This window comes from Geospiza fortis, unplaced genomic scaffold, assembly GCF_000277835.1.
Source record: "Geospiza fortis unplaced genomic scaffold, GeoFor_1.0 scaffold154, whole genome shotgun sequence".
Classification (NCBI taxonomy): Eukaryota; Metazoa; Chordata; class Aves; order Passeriformes; family Thraupidae; genus Geospiza; species Geospiza fortis.
Window position 1 is genome coordinate 2,096,411 of NW_005054397.1, and position 11,324 is coordinate 2,107,734.

Here is an 11,324-nt window from a genome sequence, read left to right on the forward strand (position 1 = left end):
TTCTCTTTTTATAGTTTAGTTTCTTGTGTTTATAAGCTAATTCTAGCTAGTAAAAACGGGTAGGAAAGTGCTGCAGATTCAACTGCTCCATATGAGTAAAAATTCTATTGATTTGGAGAACTGCCTTGTCCCTGTCTAATATTATTTGTCAAAGCAAAAATGAATGTTTGGTGAACAACTCTTTCAATTTTTTAATTTTGATTACCTACAATTAGAGGCTGATATGTAAAGGTCAGTACCTAGCTGAATGTCTTTATTTGCAGATGTTCCCCATATCACTCTTTCTTTTGATGTCTCTAAATTTATGCTTTAGTTTAGAAGCTGAGCTCCCTGCTTTGGTGTTGGTCTAAGTCTCAGCATTTCCCAAGAGTGACAAATCAGCATGCATTTTTCAGAAAGCAAATTAAGTCCTCAAGAAAACCTAAAGAAAATAACCATGCCAGAAATAAAAGTGAAAGCACTTCTATTAATAGCTTCTACTATAGAGGGGATATTAAAGGATTATTTTAGATTTAGTTGTTCCTAACACTCAAAATTTTTTTGCTCACATATGGCTCCATATGGTAGACTGTGTATCATTTATGTTGATGTTTAACGCAGTCAGTATTTCAACTGAATCAGTCACAATCTGATCTCTCAGAAAAACTTTATACTGTATAACTCCAAATGTGAAGTAGAACAGGTATTTTGTGTGTACGAAGGCATAGTTGCTTTTTATTTACTAATCAATAACAGCAATTTGCAAAAATTGTGTAAGAACTCACAAGACACCTACTGGCATGGATTTTTAGGAACATAAATTGCTTTAGCAATGGGGCCTTGGTTTTCTATTCCCCTTGTCTCTTCTAAGTTGTTCTTTCCTGTGAATAAATTTCTAATTCCTTAAGCCATTTACAGGTGATATATAAATAACTATACATATGGGGACTGAGGTGACATTTTGAGTGCTAGTGATAATTTTGCTGCTGATCATTTTGACAGTGGTGTAACTCTGAACATTTTGCATGTAGCCTGATCAGATAAACCAGCCATTCTTTCCCCCTGCTCCCAACGCAAGAATAACATTACAACACACCCACTACTCATCCTGCAACCATTGCTCATCTTTCAAATTGCACTAAATGTAAAATATTCCTCAGGATTTGGGAAGTTTGTTAAGAACCTCCATGGTTTTTCCAGGTGTCAGCCTGACCCATGCTTTTGCAGCACACACACATGGTCCTTGGCCGCTGTCTGGTAACCTCTGTCTGGCAACCTTTCTTTGAAAGCCCCAATGAATTTCTACTCCCACCTCCTCCAGTTTAAATATATCTCCTTCAGGGAGTAACCTGGCAGAAAAATCCTCCCTTTTAGCATTGTGAGACTCCACTGGTGAGTCCCATTGATCTGTTACTTTTCAGTTTATGAGGCACCTAAGAACCAATGCACCAGAGTGCAATAGCTAAACAAGTTCCCACAAGGACGGCTCCTTTCTCCATATTACTGTTCCTCAAAGTTTAGTTGAATTATCTGAGGTTTCTGGGGTTTTTTTGCAGGATTGCAGGTGTTCTGATTTTTTTCAACCTCAAACACTTGGGAGATTTCCAGCAGCCTTTTCTACTGCTATAAGCAATGCCACAACTGCCCAGTACTGCTGTACAACACACCTTTCAAAATTGATGAAATGATGGAGTAAATGTCCAGGATAGATGTCATGGCAAACAAAAGTTGGCAGAGCTCATACCACATCTGAGAAAACTGAGCACATGTGCAGGGGCTCTTCACTACGCCTACTTTGTGCTTTGTCAAGGAAAGTTGCAAACGTAAAATCTTAGCTGTCACATCATGATACTGCAGTAGAGAACAGGAAAAGAAAGATCCTGGCTGCCTCATCAACCAACTAAAAATATTTATTTTATTTTATTAGGTTTTTTGTCTTCCTCACAATTCACATTAACTTATACAGCTGAAAATCCAGGACAGCCTAAAAAGTCTTTCCAAGAACATAACATAATATTCTGTCCTAGCCAGTCATTAGCACATGTCAGGACTATGTCTTCTAGCCAAAACAAGAGAGAGAGAAACTTTACTACATTTTTGTAACTAATGAAATGCACAGCTGCAATGAGACTGATTCTCTCTCTGAAATGGACTGCAAAATGTTCATGGAAGTTTATCTACCTTGGGTGGCTTTTTCCTCTTACATTTCTTTTTCAAGGGATAATTTCAAATTATCTTTATATAGTCCTCTGAATCATTCAGATTCAGTCCTTTGTACTAACAGGAAAGCCTCAGAGCTACAAATATTTTTCCCCTGTAAGGATTACATTTTTTTTTCTTTTACTTTCCCTTCTCCCTATTACTAATTAAGTGGTACTTGGGGGAAACACTTCCCGCCTATAATTTGAACTTCAGCAGGGTAAACGAAACAGGCAAACGCTTGTCTTGACTAATTTTCTGCCATTAATCTTATTAAATTAGAACAGGATTGCAAAGAGCCTGAAACCACTACAGCACTCAGAGTTCTTTGCAGACTGCTACAAAGGCTCCTGTCTGCAAATGTGGAAACTTAAAAAAAAAAAACCCAAAAAAACAGAAAAAGAAAAAGATAAAAAAGAAAACCCATTCAAGCTACAGAAAGATTTATTGTGGTTTTTATTAACATAAAAATGCATGTACATTTGTTACAGAAATATTCATTGCTTCCAGGATCAGAATTAATTCAGAAAAAAACAAATATTTTACTCTAGTCATTTGGTCCCACACACAAATTTTATCTTGACTAACATACTAGTTGGTCTTATAAAAGATCAGTCTAAAAAGGGGAAGTTTGCAGATAAGCTATAAGGTCTTCTGAGTTGAACTTCTGTGGCCTCTTCAGTGACAGTGAGGGTTGAACTGAGATTGAACAAAGGGAGGAGAGTTTTTCTGGGTTTGTTTGTTGGGGGTTTTTTGTTTGTTTGTTTTTTTCTTTTTATCTTAAAATGGAAAGCTGGGTTACAGAAACACATGAGATTTGAAGGATTGCTGTAAGAATGGAAAGCATGTGGGACATGGAGGAGGAGCCATCAGCAGTCATCAGCAAAACACTGCTATTTCCAGATCTGGCTTTTGCCCACCAAAAATTGCTGCCTGGCCAGTGCTGTTTGTTATATTTAAATCAGAAAAGAAAATGAAAAGCTTTCAGATGAAGAGGAAGGGAACAGAATCTCATACAGCAACTGAAGGCATTTTGAAGAGAGGTAATAGAAAGGAACACAGCCATATCAGTGAAGAATGATGTCCTGGGTGACCCTTCACGAAAGAGTCCTCATTTAGGACTTCATCAGCTTTGTCAACATTCTCAAAAAAGAGCATATATTTCAGGGGGCATTTAACTCACCTCAACTGGAGAATTAATTCTTTCAGCTGAGCATGCCCTCATTACTTTCTCATTGATACAAGGCTTTATCTGCAAGCAGACACAATAACTGTTTCCAAATTGAAATTAAGGCTTGAAGGCTATAATAGTCTTAATTATCTGACTACATAGGAGGTATGAGAGTTTCTCCAATAGAAAGACTAGGCAAGAATGAAATATGGTGTTTCATGGGAAATTCCATATATCCCACTCCTGAAATTAAAATACTTGTCACAAATGCAATTTGGAAAAATACCTGATTTCAGGTCAGCTGGACTTCTTTGTTTTTTTCCTAACCTCCACTTAAAGACAGAATAACTTAAGTTAGAATTTTTTAAGCCATCTAAAGAAAGAAAAAAAATTCCATTCTTAAAAGGCAAAAGCCTCTCTTTTAGATATTATTAATATAATTTTGTGTCAGGCTAACACTAATGGAACTTACTGAAACTAAAACTTTTCTTTCCATAATGCTTTAATTTTCACAGAAGCATTAATATTCTTAGAGAAAACATTTTTTTCCCAACACCAATTTTCACAAATTGGAGTAAAGGGACAGGGCTTCAAAAGGTTTCCAATGACCTGAAAAGAATTAAAAAAAAAAAACCAAACAAACAAAAAATAGGAAGCCTGGCATGAATTTTTTTAATAATCTTGTAATATGGGGAGTAGCAATTATTATGCAATATACTATTGGACTAGTAAAAAAATAAAATTGACTGCCTGATTCATCAGAGCTTTTGAAAAAAAATTAATACATTCCTTTATGGTAGCATGCTTTTGATTTAAGCACAAGGTCGTGGTTAAACAATCCCAGTATCTATGATTACTTTGATGTTTCAGAGCTGCTGGCAAGGTTGGTGGTGGAGTTGGTGGCAAAGGAACATATGAAGAGTCATATTTAAAGTTTCCCAACAAAAGACTACCCTCAAAAATATATTAATGGTCATTTATATGGCATCAGTTTTGCTATTTATAATGTGCTGGGACAGAATGAAGTGCTTTGGCTTAATTTTGTGTGTAGCAGAAATCAGGCCACAGATCTGAGAAACCTACACAAACGGTATATCATATTAGCTGTGGAGGAAAAGCAAAATCTTCATACGATTTTATTTTTATTTCATTTATTGTTCAGTTTCAAATGTTAAAATATTTTCTATTGGCATTTATTTCATAAATGTGATCCTTCATAAAGGTGATCGTGATAGTTTTATTTTTCATAAAGAAGCTGAGCAGCTGTAGCCTTTAGTGTGCTTGAATAGTTTTTAAATGCTATGGATTCTGTTTCTATGTAAAGATCAAGCAAGGAGATAAAATGCATAGACTTGTTCAGTTTACCTTTGCTTCTGTGAAAATTTTCATTTTTATTTAATTTCTTCACCACCTCAAAAATATATGTACTTTGACTTGTTTCCTCCTCAGTTACAGCCAGACCATTTGGTCCATTTGCAGTGCTATTCGCACCCCTCCTCAATTATCCTGGCTCCCCTGTTTCCTTTCCTGCCCACCTCGAACCCTACCAGGTGGGTACCCCAGCTTTTCATCCTCATAAAATCTTCTATACCTCTGGATGTTTTCATTGCTTGAAGCTTGGTATCTCACTGAATAGTTATAGGAGATGAAAAGTAATTGGAACCTCCAAAAATAAAAAAGCCAAAGAAGCATTCATCAACACTGATAATAAGTATTGTAACAGTAGTGATATGTTAATGATAATAGATATGAAATTAGCCATAAATTAAATGCAATCCATCGCACTGTAAATCCAGAGTTTAAAAGCTCTTGATGTGAGGAAGTTTTCAAGCAAGTAAACCTGCTTGTGCATTTGAATCTTAGTTTTATGGAAGATTGTGAGGTCACTGATAGTAGTGGAATCCACCAGGGCTGACCATTGGCCATCACCCCGAGCAATCCCAAAGCACCCACCTCCATCAGCGAGGCACTCAACATGGAAGTGTAGATGCAAAGGGCATCAAACCTGCTCTGTCAGGAGCAGTTCCATGGTCCCACCCATCCTTCTCCAGGTGCAGGACATGCTGGCACACGGCTGAGGCCACCAGCTGTGACAAGAAGCCCATCCCTTGCTGCAGTGGGAGGGTGAAGCCAGGCAGTGTGGGGCAGGCAGTGGCCTCGCTGCAGAGGCTCCAGGAGCAGCGTTCTGTGCAAATCCTGCACCAGGCCACTGGGTGCCTGCATGGGAGCTCTGGGCTTTGGCACCAGCTGGGCTTGCAGGAATCCACTCCCTGTCCTCCATAAATTTAGCCCAGTCCTGATGAGCCAAACTTTCTCCAGCCAGGGATCCATTGTGTTTCCCCCAGTTTACACAAGGCTGTTTTGGTGCCTGTGTGGGCATCTGCCCTGTGGAGCAGCAAGCTGGGTAGTCTTTGTGGCTGGAGCTAGCTGAAACCACAGCACAACGTGAGGGTTCCCCATGCCCCTTTCCACCATGCTCATGCTTCAGGATAATTTGGCATGACATTTTCCAGTCAAAAATTCTGACTGCAATTTGGCTATAAATTAAGATGGTTTTGGTGTGGTTTTTTTCTCTTGCCTTGTGGTTTGAGGGAGAGAGGAGGGGGAGTTGGTTGGCAAAATGGATGTCTTGGTTCTGGTGTCAGGCTGGCCCCCACACAGTCCCTTTTATCAGCTGTATGATGATCCCAGCTGTGAGCGTGGAGGTGCCAGGAGTAATTAGAAGTGCAGCTATCAAATGTTACTTTGTTCTGAATGAGAAGAGCGTCTTTTTTTTTTTTTCCCTCCTTGTGAACTTTTCACATTACTGGGCTGAACAAATCGGGTGGAGATTTCTCCTCAAGCTATTTCTATTGTTATATAACTTTGATAGCGACGTTAAGTGAGTCTTTACTGGCTGGCTGAGCCTTCTGGAGCCTTTTGGGTGTTAAAAGGGGTTCTCTGCTCAGTGACCTCCAACAACAACTGACGTCTCCTGATCTAAGAGCTTCCTGTTGTTTTACTGGGGCCGGTTGGTTTTCTATTAAGCTCATTTGAGTCCTGCACATTTTTACCCTCTGCCCTTTAAAGGGAGGGACTAATGTTAGTTTTGGCTTCTGAATGAAAACTTTGCAGTTCAGGCTCACAACAGAGCAACTGCAAAAAATAAAAAGAAGAAAGAAATTTAAATTATAAATCGTCTTTGGCATAATGGCATGCCCCATTAACAGCTGACTTCACTGTCACTATTATCTGTAGGACATTATTTCAATGTGAAGTGTTCCCAGTATCAAGCATCCTACAGGCTTTGCTAGTCATTCAAAAGTCATGAGCTGTGCTTAAAAATGTGTGAGATTTAAGAACTTGCAATAGTGCATATTTGGTATTTCCTTCTGCCTTTCAGTGTTTAAACCTTCATGGGTACACAGAGGTCACATTTTCAGATTTTTCTCCTTAGCCCTCAGGGCTAGAAACTCCAAAATGAAGGCTGAGATTGTCAAAGAATTAAATTCTTCTAGGAGCTTGAGGGGGCAGGGGAGCAAGGAGAAATCATATCTGTGAGAAAATCCTAAGAGCTGGGAGAAAAATTAGTAAGTGGGATGCTAGGAGTGCTTTTATTTCCTTGCTGGTGACTGAGGCTAAATAGCCTAAATCACAGTGCTGATTTAATTTATACAGATTTTACTTAAACATTAAAAAAAACTAGAGGATTTCATCATCACATTCTTAAGCCAAGCTGCTTCAGAGCCCCATGGTGTATATATACTTAAAAGCAAAACGCAAAGAGAGGATAGAATTTCAATCATAACTCTGGATTTTCTTTATTCAGTGGGTGATGTTTGATGCACTGATGTACATTCCTACACGTGTCATCTGGAGCATTTATTTGGAGTGGGAGCATTGTCCCCAGGCTTCCAGGCTGCAGCCTGACCTCCCCAAAGGCAGAGCCTAGTCATCCACCCGTTCCTCTTCTGCTGCTCCTGAAACCAGGACAGTCCCCAAGAAAATACTTCACAGCACAACCAGATCACATGAATTACAGCAAATTGCAGGCTGTTCAACACATATGAAACTAATTTGGACTGAGGGAGCTGGCTTTCAGCTCACAGGTAGCAAGCAGAATTTACAATACATGTATGTGGAGTGCCATGTCGAGGTAGGGCCGAAAACCCAAGAACTGTTTTTGTTTTGTTTTTTCTAGTTAAGCACAAATTAAATTATGCAGCTTAATGCTATTCAAACAGAGCTTCACGTCTATAAAATTAACAGATTAAGGAGTTCCTGAAAGTATTGGCCAAAATACAAGAATTAAAAGTATTTTAAGAAAACAGCTTTGAACCAATCCACAAATGAAAAACCTCACTGTCGTATTTATTTACAGATACATGAGACATTCTGAAATCAGGGCATTTTATTTTCCCTTAGCATTATGTGTTTAATTTGGAAGTCCTGTATTTTAGACCTTCCACTGAATCAAAAACCAAAACAAAGACTTCAAAAGCCATTGTTACTCTATTCAAGTCTAAACTCTCCCTTTGTTCCTTTAGCTAATGAGTTTATACTGTCCTGCAGGGAGAATTGACACCAACCTCAAGTAAATGAAAGCAGGCCAAATGTTGGTAAGATCAGAGCACTAAAGTAATTATGGGTTGATTAAATGTTTATCTTCTTTACAGGTGGGAAGGGAAGAATGAGAATGAAGTGGGACGATGCAAAGAGACTGGCAAGATTCATGTGACAGTCAATCACAAGTACTACAGGCCAACTGAAGTGGTAAGAAAATGCCCTCTCTTAGCTTTGCAAATGAATAATCCAATCACTCAGCCAATAAATTGCTGCATTTGGCCAGCAGTCTGTGAAAACGGGTTAATTGCACTCCTGCTGCCAGCTTTTAGAGCTCTAAATTAGCCTGCTTGCTGGCCCCTCGCAGCCAGCTACCTGGGAAGAAGCAAGGAGCAGGCGGGAGGAGCGGGTGGCCCTCGCACAGGGACACTGCTCCTCTTTGGTCACCCTCCCGAGCGGGAGAGGCGGTGCTGAGGGGCTAAAACATCATGTGGGAAACAAGACAAAGCATAAACCAGCTCCTTGTGAATGGGAATACGGCCGTCTCTTCTCCAGCTGCAAGCAGGGAAAGCAGAAGGAGGAGGGCACTGATGGGTTTGGTTACAAAGTACCACTCTGTGTTTTCACGGTAGTGTTTCAGCTCCAGCCACTGAGTGTCCGCTGTCCAGCTTACATCTGGGTGGGGTAACTGTGGGTTCTGCAAAATTCTGGTTTAGGTGTGCTCGTGTGCTTTGGAGAGTCCCACTCAGCAAATGCCCATTTGCAGAACACACTTTTACTCCAAGGAATGCCTCAGTGAAATGTAGCAGGGGTGCTAAGCTAGCACATGCTGCTGGCAAGACCAAATCCCCAACCCTTGTGCTCCAATCACCTCCTGAGGATTCTGGGAGAGGGAAAAAACCAGCAGTATTTCCAGGTCAGGCAGGATGGTGGCAATGCACAGAGATGGTACAGGATGAAGCCTGGGTTCAGGACACAGGGAACAATAGCCCCAGTTGTGTTAGGTGGGAGTGGGTGTACCCAGGAGAGGATTTTTCCTCTCCTGGGGAGAGTGACACAAGCCCCACTGGCTGCTGACACAGCATCATCTGTCAGTGTGCCCATTCAGAAGAGCTGTGTGATTCGAGCATGGGGGTGACAAGAGCACCTTTGTGTTGTTGACGCAGATTGCAGGGTGGGAGTAGGGGCTGCTGTTTGGAAGTGGACGTGGGTTCTAAAACTAAAATTCAGAGGGGAACAGAGACTTTCATGTTTGTTAAAAAGGGCTGGACCTGTGTATCAGAATCAAATGCTAGGAAGTCATTAAGAGCTGTCTGTCATTCTGTGCTGTGGTAAGGTGTCAGGGTGATAAGGAGGACAGAGACAAAAGGACTTGCGAAACAGGAAAAGGACACTTGACCCAACAAGTCTGTGCTTTGTGAGACCCACTTTCCTGATTTGTCATACCTCTTACTAGCAAGTACATATTCACTCCTCAAAATTCATTATTAGTATGGAGCTCTTTGGAAGTCCTCACTGTAGTTTCGTATTATTCATGTGCTCAGATGTTTTCTGCTGAAATAGTGCTGCCCGTGGTCCTCTTCCTCTCTGTTCCTATTGGTCTCCCTCTGGGAACACAGTTTCTGCATTTTAAATTCAGCTCATAATAATAACTGGTTTGAGACAGTGCATAAGCACACATCCCTCAGGAATACATTTCTAGTGGCTCCATACACAAGAATAGGGAGGAATTCGAATACAGAGTGGAGTGTGGGTTTGAAATAGGGCTGTGTATACCCACAGGAGATGTTTGATGCTTATCTGAAATTACCTGGTTTCTCATAGGACAGCTTCCCTTGAATGAGGGCTCCATCTCTATCTTCCAGTACCCTCATCTTGCCTTGCTTTTAATGCAGTCCCGACTTGGTTCCTGTCTGTTCTTCCTTCCTGTTCTGTGGAACCCAGGAAGGCTATGAAGCTGCTCAAGTATGATCAAGGTAGAAGCACAAAGTGAAGTACCTTTGTCCTAAGGAGCATGCAGAGGAACTCTGAGGGAGCTCTTCTATGAAGAGATGTGATATCCTTTTTCTGCCATCAGTTTCCTTTTTAGATCATCTCAGGATGGATAACCAAAATGGCTTTCTCCTTTTTTTTTTTTTTTTTTTTAATTCTAATTTGATTTCCATTTCTTGCCAAAAGCAGGCAAACTACTGTTTGTTTCACTCAGGGAATCACATCTGTGCAATTCAAAATACTAGAACAAACCCCAATCCATCACAAGAAAGCAAGGAAGAGCAATGAAATAACTACAATGGACTGACAGCGCGTGTCCCCTGCTGCCACTTGCACCAATACTGCCAAAGGCAAGAAAGCCTCAGGTTGACATTTTGGGAGGAGGCTTAGCCAGTTCAGTTAACAGCAATTCTGCTGTTGAATCACAGCTGACACCGAAAATCTGATGCTCAGATTCTCATGTCTTATTTGGAAACATTTCTGTCTGTCTCTCTAAAATTTAACATGGTATTCGGGAAATTGAAAATAAACATAATTTAATCTTGTGTACAGTCAGTTCTGACAGTGCCAATACATTCATTTGAAAACACATTTGTTTTCTTCAGTTAGTGATCCCTGGGGTCAAGGCCTCCCATTGAAAAGCTTAGCTGTACTGAAGAAGAAACCTTGAAATGTGAGACAGTCTTCTGGTCAAACTAAGTAGACCCTTTGAATGTCTTGGCTCTAAATCTCTTCACTCTGCTTTTGACTGCTGTGGGGCCCCTTGATATTTACTGGCCTTGGGAATTGTTCCTGCTAATGCTTCTAATGCCTGTCTCTCTCCTTCCTTCCTTGTGTCTTGCCAACTGCAAACCTATCAGTATCATTTCTTTCAGCTTTTATCGAATTCCTATCAGTATATTTTCTGACTCTTTTTTAAATGCTTTTGGAGGCTAACCTGCTGCAAGGATTGGGGAAAAAAATTGTTTGTTGCTTTCTTAAAATCAACAATTTTCATAGGAGCTTCATGGCAAGTTTGCTTTCTATACTGAACTTTATACACTACAAAAGGTGCTTTCACTTATTTTGCAAGCTTTTTAAGCACATGGCTAGAAAAGTCATGCTTTACATTCACCTTCTGCTCTAGGCATGTAAAGATCAGTTTCCAGTACAGTTTACTCACCTGTGAAATGTAGGTACTTCAGAAATTATCTCACTAGTCTTTTCTACTTAGAATATTCATATTATATGTAGGCAACTTAGTGTATATTTGCATTTAAATAATCTACATGGCATTCACGAAAATAATGTTGAAATAATTCTTTTTCAAAAGTTAAAAGTGAAATTCAATAAGCTGCTTGGTGAGCTGGAAACAAGCAGCCCTGCAGCACATAATGTCATAAGCATCAGGTCTCTCAACCCCAGAAGCTGGGTAGCTTTTACAGAGTTAGGGTCTGTCTTT

At 40.2% G+C, this 11,324-nt stretch overlaps 1 protein-coding gene across 1 annotated transcript in view; it reads left to right on the forward strand.

Moving 5' to 3' along the window:
• GMDS (GDP-mannose 4,6-dehydratase) overlaps window positions 1-11,324 on the forward strand; it is a 345,832-nt gene that overhangs the window by 263,974 nt on the left and 70,534 nt on the right. Inside the window, exon 9 of the mRNA XM_031060977.1 lies at window positions 8,005-8,101. Coding sequence (XP_030916837.1) covers window positions 8,005-8,101 — 97 coding nt within the window. The remainder of the gene's footprint in view (window positions 1-8,004; window positions 8,102-11,324) is intronic.